Raw genomic sequence first — 13,087 nt, 5'->3', positions numbered from 1 at the left:
GTCTTTGATGGCAAAAATGTTTATGTAAGCTCTGGTGAAGAAACAGTTCATTCTTTTCTGCATGTGTGTGACTTGAGATTTCCTTTGAGTTGTATAACCTTTTAAGCATGTGCCACAACCATTCAGACCTACTTTAATCATACTAATAATTGGACATGATTAAAATGGAAAAGTGCTCTGGATCTATTCGTTTCTATCAATGTGTTCTTTCAAGATACATTTATAGTGCACAATTTGAACCTACTTTTTCTCCTTTTGCACCTCCAGCTTCACCGGGGGGCCCCTGTTGAAAAAAAAAAAGTATGAATATTTTAAAATGATTTCCATCAAAAGTTTTTTTCAAAGACAAAAGAAAATATGCAATAAATAGAGGAAAAAAAGGCTGACAGTCTTATGTCTTAGAGATGTTTTGGAATAATTTAGAGCATCCCCCATCATCTATAAATATGTTCAACTCACTGGAGGACCTGGCTTTCCAACTCCTGGCTGACCTGGAAGTCCAGGCTTCCCTGGCTCCCCAGCCAAGCCTTCAGGACCCACCATACCTGAGGTACCCTGGGAAATGGATTCAACACACATTCTATTTAAACTAAATTGGACTGAGTTTAAGTGACAGACAGGTTGATGGCTGAAACTCTAGGAATTAATGAAGACTGACCTTCTGTCCTTTGGGGCCGACGACACAGATGCTTCCCGGTTGACCCTGGGAAATGGTGACAGAAAAGACAGTGACAGAGAGAAAATTGACATCATCTGTGCCATTCTGGGGATATCAAACAATTTCTCCCACATTACTTCGAAAAACTGTTTCAGACACTTGTTGATGTGCCAGAATTTAAAAGTCTCAGTTTTTCTTCAGTGGTGACATTTTTTTTTTTTCTGCTTGTTGATTTAAGCCAAATTTAAAAAAGAAAATTCTCATAAATTTGATGAACAGAGGCATCAAGAAAATCTATCCTCTGCTGAATCCATCTGGCAACATCGAATACTGGCGGACAGCTACATTTGTGTTCATTTGATGCCAAAAAGCACTTAAACGTATCAGAACATACACACATGATGTAATTTCTTCCGCAAAAGTTTTCAAGCGTCTGCAGGATAATTTCCACGTAAAGACAAGATTAAAAGGTTTAAGTCTTTCTGAGGAGACGGTTGTCTCCATCAGAGATGAACAACACAGTTAGAGAGGCAGCATTGATTGTGCAGGCTTTGTTGCTTTAGCCTAATCTAACAGGCATTAATGGGCTGACTAAATGAAACAGGATAGTTTAAAAAAAATGGGGGGGTCAGGTTTCATTGGGAGCCTGAGCTTAGAGAGTAATACCTTATGAGTGTGCTGAATATCCGCTCAAGCCTGATAGGAGTGGCTAAATGGATGCATGTGAGAGTTTTACTAGGTTTACCTCTACATTGGCTGTAATATAAGGAGCATAAAATAATTCAACTTGTTGACATTGACAATATTTCATCCTTGGTGCCACTCTCACTAACTCTAATTTTTTATCTCAACCACTGACTGTATCAGAGAACGGGACCAAGCGAGGATGACGTCACCCATGGAAAATGGTTTTCTTCTGAGTGCAGTAAAATGATAGCAATTCAGCTGCCTTTTCTTTTTCTTTCTGCAATCCGGACATCACCATTTTGGCACCAGACATCATTGTCTGAATCGGTTTGAGTTTCTATGACAACAGTTCTTACCAATCAGGAGTGAGCTTGTTGGAAGGCCACACTGGCAGTTAAACGTTTTGAATGTTTAACATGAGCATTTATTGAGGCATCTGATTGGTCAGTTTTTAATTTGAATAAATTGAACTATAGAAAAAATTATCAATAAAAAATCAGGAATATTAAGAACGTTAAAGAAAAAAAAAGCAGCAGAGCCAGAATGGTTATTCTGACAAATATAATGACAGAGTAATAGCTATTTATTTCTCAATAGAAGTCTAAAGCAGTGGTCCCTAACTCTTGGACTGCGGACCAGTACCGGTCTGTAGGAAAAAGAACCCCTTCAACTTCAAAATAAAAGAAATCTGCATTTATTGACAAAAACCAGGAGTCTTTACTCTAAATATGGATTTATTGTGACAGTTGTTCCCACAGACCCCAATAATAATGCATAATATTCAGCAAGCAGCGGTCTAATGTTACAAGGATGATACTAATAAAGTTGCTTAAAAGGTGGATTCACTTTTATTGCTATATTAGAAAAATCCCTAGGATTGTTTTTTTTTAATTTTTCTTTGTTTTGTTATTATTCATGGCACTCTATAGTCAGATGAGGCTGAAGTTGACATCGGTTTTTACCACTTTAAGGTTGCTACAATGTCATCGTATTACTATATACAATGACAATAAATTATTCTGATTCCCGTTTGTTAGCTTCCACTTTTACAGTTATGGGTTAAGGGAAAATCTATTTCACATTTTGATGATTCCTACATAAAATCTACTTTACAGGTCGGTCCAGGTCTCTCATACAGTCAATGATCTTGAACCCAAATTAAGTTCAAAACACCTACATTCTTCCCAGGTGTGCCAGTCAGACCCTGTGGACCAATCTCTCCCTTCTGACCTTTCTCTCCCTTTAAAACAGAATCAAAACATAGAAAACAATCACTGAAGAGTCAAATATTTATTCCTTATTGAACAATTCTTTCCTCTGAAACTTTACCTTGTACCAAACCGCTTCGCCCAGGTTGGGAGTCACAGCCTGCAAAGAAAAGAAAAGAGACAAGTCTCAGATCCAGGACTGTAGAACAGACAAAAACCCATAAACCCTCACAACATGGTCAATAACAGTGTGGATAACCCGCTGGTCTTGTGCTCCTTTCATAAACATTGACCTTTAGAATAGAAGCAGACTTTTAGACTGTGCAGACGTATCAAAACAGCAATTTGTCATGGGAAGGACAAGTCAAAGAGTCACAGAAGAGTAATCTGACATGACAAAAAGCTTCAACCTCAAAGTCTGGACTCCTAAACCCTTGATGTCAAGCATCAGTTACCACAGCACTGTTGCATTGGCATTGTGGAACACATAATACTGAGTCTTATTAGCAGTAGATACAAAGATTTGTAAACACATGAGCAGTTAGAAGTCTATTAAATCCATCCACACATTCTCTGTTGTCAAACGGGTAAAAAAGAACTGTAAAAAAGAACATTACTGCTCCCTGGCTCCATTAAAACTTGGGGCAGATTGCTCGAAAAGGACTTTTTGGAATAAAAACATCTCACTTTATAGTTGCTGGACTGGATAGCTCTGGGATACACTGCTGCAACCTGTGGCCAAACATCAGCACTCACCAGCTCGCCTTTCTTTCCCTTCTGGCCTTTGGGTCCTTCTGTGCACTGAGGTTAGAGACAGTTAGTTGGCATGAACAATCAAAGACCATATTTGGCAATAACTTCAAGCTCATTTCACAGCAAACAACGAAAAGCTTTTCTGTGGATTGTCACTTACTGGGCTGGAACGAGAGTCAGAACACTCATCACCCTGAGATGAGGGGAGAAAGAGAAGATGAAGTGGGAGTGATGCTCTGGGAAGTGTAACTGCTGGTTGAATGGGTCAAAACTCATCTTTTTATTACACTTCTGAGCGTATTCGGATACAAGTATGTGGAAATGCTGCAGATTCTTACCCGATCTCCTTTTTCTCCCTTCAAACCAGCAGCTTCAATAGCATTTGCCACCTGGAACACACAAACACACACTCACGTGTCTTAGTTTCTTTGACTTGATCTAATGGAAGGTAGGTAAAGATCAGTGATTCTTTCATTGTATTCCCTATCCAGAAGTGAACAACCAGCACACTACAGACAGACAGAAAAACAAAGGTTTATTATCATCTCTTATTGAATGTCCGTGAAGGAGTTCCTGCAGACGAAAATGCCTTGCAGTTGCCTCTGCAACCTGGCAGTGGAGCTCTTGCACAAAAACGAAATGCTGCTGCATCGCCGTGCTGCTACACTTTGCAGATAAAAAGATGAGAGGTGTGCAGTGGACACACATGAATACTCCCGCACACACAACAATGCACACACATCTCCCATGGGAGCAGGAGATCAATAGGAATGTCTGATTCCCACAGCAGAGCAGAGAGCAGACCAGCTGCTCCTCACAGGAGGGCACAGGCATGCATACAACCACATGCACATACCAAATAAGGACAGCCATTATAAATCACGGAGGGTTTTTGTTTTTGTTTTTTTGGCGGAAGCAAGTAATTAAAACTGAATTCCCACTACTCATTTTTTTTTTTCTGGAAGCGTTGTCTTTTTATGGCAGGAAGTTCACAATGTGCTGAAACTGTGACTATAAGCTTGCTGAGACAACGGAAGAGGGCTCGTAACAGCACTGAGACAATGTTCAATTCTCCTATTTCTCTTTTTTCCCTCCTCATTCTCACAAGCCACAAATCTATCATTGCCAGGGGGGACCAGCTGCAACAGAGTCACTCTTTCCTGGCTCTCATCTGCAGCTGGGGGCTCAAAATCTTACACTTAAAACACAAAAAAGTCTGCAAAAATAATCAAAAATCATTATATTAATCAGTTGACTTTTCCATTCTGATTATTGTGGGACCAATAATTTGCTTTAATAAAGTTTTGGGAATTTCCTTTTTGAACTTTGCAATAGTTTCAGGATCATACCCATTTGTCATCAAAAAGTAAATACTGCATTGATAAACTGTACAATCTCTGTCATTGACCAGATGATGCATCAGCGTGCGTCTCCTCTAAGCCAGAAGGGGGTTTTAGATGATGTAACGGTTTTCACTTCATTAAAATGTCAACAAAATTATTTTTATATTTTAGTTTTTCTTCCTTTTAGATGCAGATGGATAAAAAGATGAATGTGGCGGCGTACGCAAATTGACATTTTAGAAAAAAGCTTCAGTGTTTTTAATGCATTTCACTGACAAAGAGCACCATCATTCTGCTTTAGATGCAAAAAATGTCATCTACTTATTTGATGAAATAAAAGCCTACTTTTCTGAAACAACTTGACTGTTTTTCTCCGTGACATTACAATAAATTATATTATTTTGTATTATGGCAGAATGATTGAAGTTTAGCAATGGATAGAAACAGACAAAGCTTTGAGGTTTTAGATTGGGCTGGTAGGATAAAAATAAATAAAATAGAAAAATAAATTGTCAAAAAAAAGCCTGGGGCGCTGCGTGGTCCTCTGGGCTTGGGTGTGGGGGTGCGTGGTGGGGGGGGTGGGGTGGTGGTCTGGCTTGGCTTGGGGGGGTGGTCCCTTTGCCTGTGCTGGGGGGGGTTGGCGGGGGGCGCTGCTCGGGGGGGGGGGCCCAGCGGCGCTGGATGGGCTTCCCGTCTACACCTGGGGCTGGGATCGGCCCTTCCCTGGCTCTGGGGCGGGACGGGACAACCCTCTTGGGGCCCCCGGTCGCTCTGGGTGTCATCCGCTTCGGCTGCGGGGTCTGGGGGTGGGGTGGGGTGGGGGTCTTGTCGGCCCTGTCCTGTGGGGGGGCATTCTGGGGGAGGGGGGGGGGCACTATTGGTACGGGGCAGGGGGGGCTGACGGGTCGGGGTCTCCGCTGAGGCCATCGGCGGTTTCCCCGGCCGGTTGGCTGCCTCGGTCCCGTCGAGGCCTGACCAGAGCTCTTCTAGGGCCGGCGTTTGGGGGTGGGGGCCTGGGCTTGCTCCGGGGGGGGCCGGCGCTTTCTGGCTCCCCTCTCTCTGTGTGGGGGTGGTGGTGCTGGGCCTGGGGTGTCTGCGCCTCCGGGGGTGGGGCCCCGGGGCTGGGTGGGCCTGGCCCCCTTGCTGGGGGGGGGGGCGGGGGACGGCTGTTTGACCACCTGAGGACAGTCTATCATCTGTCCCCAACTTACCCCCTTCCTCATATAACCTCATAATAGGGTGAGGGGGTGGGGGGCTTAGCCTGCGATGAGCCTTGGGGGGGGGGTTTACTAGGCAGTGACCCCCCTCCTGTGATTGCCGTATGGAGTGGGCCCCCCCTCTTTCGGTTTTATTTGCACCTTAGACATGTAGGGCCCTTGGTAGGGGGGGTGCTTGGACATCACTGCCAGCAAGCAGCGGATGTCCTCCTAGCACCCTACCCGCCAATTTTAACCGCACCTTAGACATTTAGGGCCCCTTGGTGGGGAGGGTGAGGGGACGTCACTGTGAGTAATCAGGAGACGTCCCCTTAGTGCCCTACCCGCCAATTTTAACCGCACCCCCCTTAGTACACACACCCCTCCCCCCTCAATATATACATCCCAACATAAACACACACACATGCACACACACACTCTCTCAAACACACATACACGCACACACATTTTGCAAGGAAGGTGGGACCTAGGACCATCTGTCCCCTGCCTCTTCCCTGGTGGGGGGTACGGGCCCCTTTGCAACGGCGGCTGTGTCCCCGGGGTGCTGGCTTCCTGGGCCCGGCGGTGCTCTCTCCGCGCGGTGGGGGGGTTCACATTACATCTGAGCCGGGGGTGTTCGTGTCCCTGGGGGGTGGGTTCTGGTCCTTGCTCCTGAGTGCTGGGCCCCGCCAAATCTCCAACTGTGGCCGAGCCTGGTCGGGCCATATTTACAACACCCCTTGTGGGCCCTCTTTTTTCCCCGGGGTTCCCCCCTCCTGGGCGGGGGCGGCGGGCCCCTGCCTCGCTCCTCCCTGGACCAACCGTTGGCCGGGCGGATGGCTGCCTGGAGTGCGGAGTGGGTCTCCCTTGGGGGGTCCTGGCCCGTACCTGGGGTTGGGGCGGGGGGATGCCCGGAACTCCTGGGTGGTGGTGGGGTGCTCGTCTGGGGCTGTGGGCGTCCTTCTCCGGTGGGGCCCTGCGTTGGGTTCTCCCGGCGCGGCGGGGGGGCTGCTCTCCTGGTTGGGCTGGGGCGGCGCCCTCTTTCCCTCCGTGCCTCCCTGCTCTCTGGCTCTGGGGGCCTTGCGGCGGCCCTGCTGGCCCTGGCCTGGGTGGCGGGCTTGGTCGCCCGGGCGGCGGTTGTTCCCTGCCGGTTCCCGTGTGGTGTTGGGGGGAATCCGGCTGCCGCTGCTGGTGCGGTGGGGGTCTTGGGGTGGGGATGGCTGGGCACTCTCCCTCCTTCTTTTCACGTTCCACCATCCATTTTAGAAGAACATAAACACTCACCTGAGCACAGGTGTCAGCTCAACAGACTGAATGACTGAAATATTTCACACTAGTTGGTTTTAAGGCATAAGTATGCGTGTGAACACTATCTGTTTTGTGTACATGTCGACAGGTGGACATTTTTGCAACTAACAGGTGTGTTTATAACATTTGAGTGTGTGTGTGGACAGGCTCCGCCCTTTTTTTTTTGTTTGTTTTTTTTTTACATTTGAACCTTACCATAATGATTAACAACCAGTAAACTTGTTGCTTTATGCTGCTTCATGGTCTTATCCCCCTTCCCCTCCTATTATCACCCCCTACCCCCCCTCTCTCTAACGTCCCTCTTTCTTCTTCCCCTCTTTCCTTTTCCGTCCGGTCCAACACCAAAGATTTTCAGACGTGTTTGAAATTAATAAAGTTTGGCCTCAATTACAAAAGGGGTTTATTCAGACATACCTTTGGTTTGTCTGAAGATTAATAACCCCTCTTGTTAAAGTAAAATATGTCCAACCCAAGAGGCCCTCAGCTCTCATCTGTCTGCCTAGCTGTTGGACAGGACAAGTTAAAAAAAAATAAATAAATAAAAAAAATAAATAAAATAAAAAAGATTTAGATTTTATGGCTAAAAAAGTTGAAAAATGATCCAGGAAAGCAGCATGAGGCTCTATTGAGAAGGCCACATGGAGTGCCGCTTGGTACGATCGTTTGGGACCCACGCTCATACAGTTTCCTCATCATTTTTGTAACAGTAAAAAAAAAAAAAAAAAGAGAAACAAGGTTGGTTTTAAATTTGACAAATGGCTAAAAGGGACACTAGCCTTTAGAACTAAAGGCTTTCCTTATTGTGAGCAGCAACTTTGTACACTGGATCAGACAGACTTTTTCTACTTTTCCATATATGTTTCTGCTTCTTACTCTCAATACAATTCAACATCTGGCCATACAAAATTACTGAGACAAAAACCGGGAACTTTAATAAAAATACTTAAAAACAGGGAATGATGAATGGTATATTTTTTGCTTGTTAAGTGCTACTTTTATAGTTTTAGGTTAGTTTTGTATTAAAATGTGCACATTATTTCTTTTTAATCGAGTTTTATTCATATCTTGTAGCACTTTGAGGTTTCATTAAATGAAAAGTGCATTATAAATAAAATTTATTATTATTAAATTTATTATTATCACAACATATTAGAACTAAGGGCAGTGCGGTGGAGTAGTAATTAGCACTTTTGACTCATAGCAAGAAGGCCCTGGTTCAAATCCCAGCAAGGTTTTTCTGGATTTCTAGAGTTTGCGTGTTTTCTCCCACAGTCCAAAAACATGCTTCATTGGTTAATTGGTCAGAGTAAATTGTCCCTAGATGTTCATGTACGTCGCCCTGCAATAGGCTGGTGGCCAATCCTGGGTGTGCCCAACCTTCACCCAACAGTAGCTGGGATAGGCTCCAGCAGCCTCGTAACCCAAAAAGGGATACAGCAGGTAAAGAAAATGGTTGGATGCATGAATATGTGAATACAACATGAGCTCTTATATTTGCAGAGGCTAACTAAAAGGTACATGGTATATATATCGCAAGTTGATAAAAATTTAAATGTACAACTACGTCTTTTACAGCCCTTTTTATTTCATCAATTGGTAGTTTTGTAGGCCATCTCTCATCAGGTAAGCCTTGTCACATGGACCCATTTGTGGGTTCACTCATATGGGTTCTGCAGGTTTTTGGGTTGCCTCGACGCGCACACGTATGTAAACAAGGACTAGTGAAGTTCGAAGGATGTAGTGATACGCAGTTGTATTTATCTATCAAACCTGACAAGAATGACAGTATAGAGAAACTGAATGACTGCATCAGAGACATCAAGATCTGGATAACAATTAATTACCTCCTCTTGAACCCAGAAAAAAGAGAGGTCATTATACTAGGTCCTAAAAATCTCAGAGATGCTCTGTCTGATCAGATAGTCTCCTTGGATGGTGTAAGTATAGCCCCCAATTCCACAGTTAGAAACCAGGGATTTATCATTTAAGGCTCACATATCTCAGGCGTGCAAAACTGCTTTTTTTCACCTGCGGAATAAAGCTAAGATTAGAGATATACTCTCTAAAAGTGATGCTGAAAAACTCATCCATGCATTTGTTACGTCTACGTAGACTGGATTACTGTAACTCTTTGCTAGCAGCGTGTTCTAAAAGTTATTAAAGAAGCCTCCAGCTTATTCAGAATGCAGCAACTAGATTGTTAGCAGAAACTAGCAGAAGAGATCACATCACTCCTGTGTTAGTTTCACTTCACTGGCTCCCAGTTGATTCTAGAATCAAGTTCAAAATCCTCCTGCTTACCTATAAGGCCTTACATGGAATGGCCCCATCATATATTAAGGACCTCATAGTCCCTTACCACCCAAACAGAACACTTCGCTCGCAAAATGCAGGACTGCTTGTGATTCATAGAATTAGTAAAAGTACAGTTGGAGGTAGAGCGTTTAGCCACCAAGCCCCTGTTTTATGGAATAAACTCCCAGCTCATGTAAGAGAGGCCGACACAGTTTCTCCATTCAAGGTTAGACTGAAAACATTCCTCTTTGGACAGGCTTATTGTCAGACTATTTAGTGTTCAGAGAATATTATCCTTACTGTTATTTTTTTTTAAATTAAACTTAACAATAACAATAAAGTTGTCACTAGGATGCTAGAAATTTGAAGCTGAAGAAAGAAACTATGGTGCACTGGGGTTCTATCCTCTTTTCTCATCAGCTTCTACTCTCCTTCTCTCCTCTATTCTTGATCATTATTTATCATTTAGTTCTCCATGCCTCTGTTTGGTGCAGTGCGATTCATGTACTGTCCCTCTTTCCCACTCCCCTCCTGGGATGTGGGAGTGCTTCCAGATTCCAGTTGGCTCATCCGTGCTCCTGTACCTGACCAAGTACCTCGTCTCTGGCTTGCCTCTACTACTGCTTCTACACTTCGCTGTGGATCCTGTCTCCGGCTCGTCTCGTGCCCCAGCTGTCTCCCAACTTCAACTGGATGAACATCATTTGCTCGACTTTAAATATGTCGTTGTAGCGTTAGCTAAGCGAATTCTCTCTAAGAGTTCAGGTACATTGCCTGTCCTTCCTGGGGGAGGATCCCTCCTTCATGTGGACACCCCTGAGGTTTCTTTGTTTTTTCGGAATCCATTTATTTTAGGATTTTCTCCTTACCACGAAGGGGGGTCTAAGGGCAGGGATGCCAGTTTAGTTTAGTCTGTTTAGTTAAAGTTTTAGTATTATCCCATTGAATTCTATGCATTTATGATCCTTTTTGATTGTATGTTTACCTTACAATTACCGGCACGAAGCCCACTGGGACGACTGTGGTTGTGAATTTCGGTTATATAAATTAAAAAAAACAGATGGAATGGATGGCGAGTTTAATAGGATTTAAAAATCAGTAAAACCCACCTGCATCTCACCTACTTCACCCTTACTTACCCTTGCATGTTGTATAAGTGTTAGCTTGGACATACTTGCCGTAGTATGCCCATAAAAGTCCAGACATTTTTGTTCTACGGGCTCAGGGAGCGCTCCACAACCTTGCCACCCGTATTCCCTGTACAGGTTTGTCATGTTTCACCCACACACAGATGAGATCAGATAATTTAAATCTATTGTGTAGTTGTCAGGTCACTTCACCTAAGGAAAATCAAGTATGCAAAACAGTGTTTTTTTTCCAATTTTCAGAGTACATTCTTTTGGAATTTCATTTTTTTAATTTCAAGCAGTTTTACTGTTTTCCTTTTGGAATTGCCTTTTGTGTCAACATTGTGTTAGCGCTGAGCCTTTTGACTCCCGTAATCAAGAAGCATTAATGTAGGGGGCACAAAGCACTATAGAAGAATAGCTGATGAAGCGTGGCAGGAACACTGATGAAAATTGGATTCCGACTGAGATTTGGGATAGTACGGCACACGACAATTACGCCTCTTTCAGCTTGTTTATGAAAATCATCCCATTCATTCATGCGCCTGCTTGGTGGGATTGTTAGTCTTGAGAAAGAACAGCAGAATTACAATTTTTTATCATTGTTTAATTCCTGTAAGTTTCATACTTTGTAACAAAGAAAAGGTTATCATTTGACCAAATTAAAGTCTTTTTTGTTTTCTTGCACGTGCTTTCCCCCTGTGGCAAGGCAAGCTCGAAACCCGACTAATAAGTTACACTGAAAAAACACAGTGAAAGGTTGCAAACTGCATTAGTAAGCACACACAGAAGTAACAGACTGAAGCGTCTAGATTTTTATAATCTATTTGGGAACAAAGGATTGTAGGTGAATAAAAAAAAATAATAAGCAGAGGCAACTCCTTTGTGCATGACAAGGTTCAAGCCAGTTTTCAGTCATTCAGCATGTATGAAAGATAGACAGAAGTAAAAGAGCCCAATGTGCAACAGATAATAGCTCATACACTGTGAGTTTTTTATTTGAATTCAAACAACTCATGTGCAAAGTATCTTACCAATGACAGACACTAACTACAGATACAATTTTAATGTATTTTTATGATAATTATAAAGGTGGAAAAGGCTGATGCTTTTTGTTTTCATGTGTTTTCGGTGCCTTACAAGGGCAAAAGGAGGACAGGAACAATAGTCCTAAGGGTGGTTGTAGTTATTTTTTTTTTCTATATGTAAATACATTTCTGAACAAATATGTTGTAGCTCATTTCTTAGTTTAGCATCTCTATTTATATTTACACGCAAAGCTCTACTTTGCCGTTTAGAGAATTGGGAACCAAAGTGCCATGTATGGACTGTATGCTGAGGTTGCTAGTTAAATATGCCAAACAACGAGACAACCAAAACCAGGACAAAGGTCTTATAGATTATCATGCAGGCTTATGTTTTATCAGATGGCGATGTGCTGGGAAGGAGGTCAGTCAATCTTTTAATTTTAATTAAGACACTTAATTGTGTCTTTTTGTTTTTAAGCATTTGCTGAAAACAAATGTAGATATATTTAAATCAAATACATAAGAAAAAATGCTTTTCTTAGAAAATTGAGGAAAGTAGTAAAGTTTTACTGAACTGGAGATCCAACAAACTATGAAACCTGTCCGTGATGCATTTATGTTTGATGGCAAGCAATGCGATTTGTGTTGATATATATTGTCAACTAACGCCAACTGCTTTGGAGTTGTCAATAAAAGAACTCCCAACCCAAAAGGATTTAAACCGTGGCAAAGAAAGAATTATGAACTATTTGTCTATTTTAAGACAGTTTGGTTTATTTGAGCTTTGTCACTTCACCAATTTACTATTGTTTAATTTAGCCAGTGTAATAAATTAAAAATAAACCACCTGTCAAAAGTGTTTGGAACCCACTTTTTTCATTTTTTTCTCGTGTCCCCAAGTATCAAGTGCAACATCTTGAACTGAAAGGTTAGTACTATCCAATGGTGTAGGTCGCTTTGCTTTCTTTTGTTCTGTGCACCCCAAACCATCTGAAAAAGGGAGTGCTTTCAACTCCTCAGTTTAAAGTTGACTTTCATCTAATATAGTTCTGGCAGAGCTTGAATTTATGTTTTAATCATTACTATATTGCAGGATGAACACTTGACCCACTTGGCGCGTATTCATGAGAACTGCATGGTACTGCTACATGATGTGGCAGATGTATTAGTTGTGTTTGCCTTCTATCCTGTACACGTTACCAATCCTGGAAAAGCAAAACTATACCATCACAATTCCACTTTGTTTGATACTTGATATCACATACTGTGGAGCCAGTTTTGTAACCTATATATGGAGAACAAAGATTCTGCCTGGTCAACAAAAGTTTTTAAATTTTATTTCATCTGTCCAAAACACCTTACAGTCTTCAGTTGTCTACAGTTTTCTTGACCCAGAATAGCCTTTTTGTCTTGTTCTGGCATTTTATCTAAGTCTATTTGCTTTACCTTGTCCGATTAACTCTGCAGCTCAAAGTCCTCCTACT

General features: G+C 42.7%; 1 protein-coding gene across 2 annotated transcripts in view; it reads right to left on the bottom strand.

The window, feature by feature from the left end:
- Nucleotides 1-13,087, bottom strand: part of col16a1 (collagen type XVI alpha 1 chain) — a 106,832-nt gene that overhangs the window by 55,779 nt on the left and 37,966 nt on the right. For both annotated transcript variants that reach the window (XM_023959862.1, XM_023959863.1), the window contains exons 10-17: nucleotides 3,645-3,695; nucleotides 3,467-3,499; nucleotides 3,310-3,354; nucleotides 2,675-2,713; nucleotides 2,523-2,585; nucleotides 659-703; nucleotides 460-555; nucleotides 245-283 (exon numbers count right to left, since the gene is read on the bottom strand). In XM_023959862.1, coding sequence (XP_023815630.1) covers nucleotides 245-283; nucleotides 460-555; nucleotides 659-703; nucleotides 2,523-2,585; nucleotides 2,675-2,713; nucleotides 3,310-3,354; nucleotides 3,467-3,499; nucleotides 3,645-3,695 — 411 coding nt within the window. The remainder of the gene's footprint in view (nucleotides 1-244; nucleotides 284-459; nucleotides 556-658; nucleotides 704-2,522; nucleotides 2,586-2,674; nucleotides 2,714-3,309; nucleotides 3,355-3,466; nucleotides 3,500-3,644; nucleotides 3,696-13,087) is intronic.

The sequence above is a fragment of the Oryzias latipes genome, chromosome 11, assembly GCF_002234675.1.
Source record: "Oryzias latipes chromosome 11, ASM223467v1".
Lineage (NCBI taxonomy): Eukaryota > Metazoa > Chordata > Actinopteri > Beloniformes > Adrianichthyidae > Oryzias > Oryzias latipes.
The sequence above is the reverse complement of the archived record's forward strand: the minus strand, read 5'-3'. Positions and strand labels throughout refer to the sequence as shown.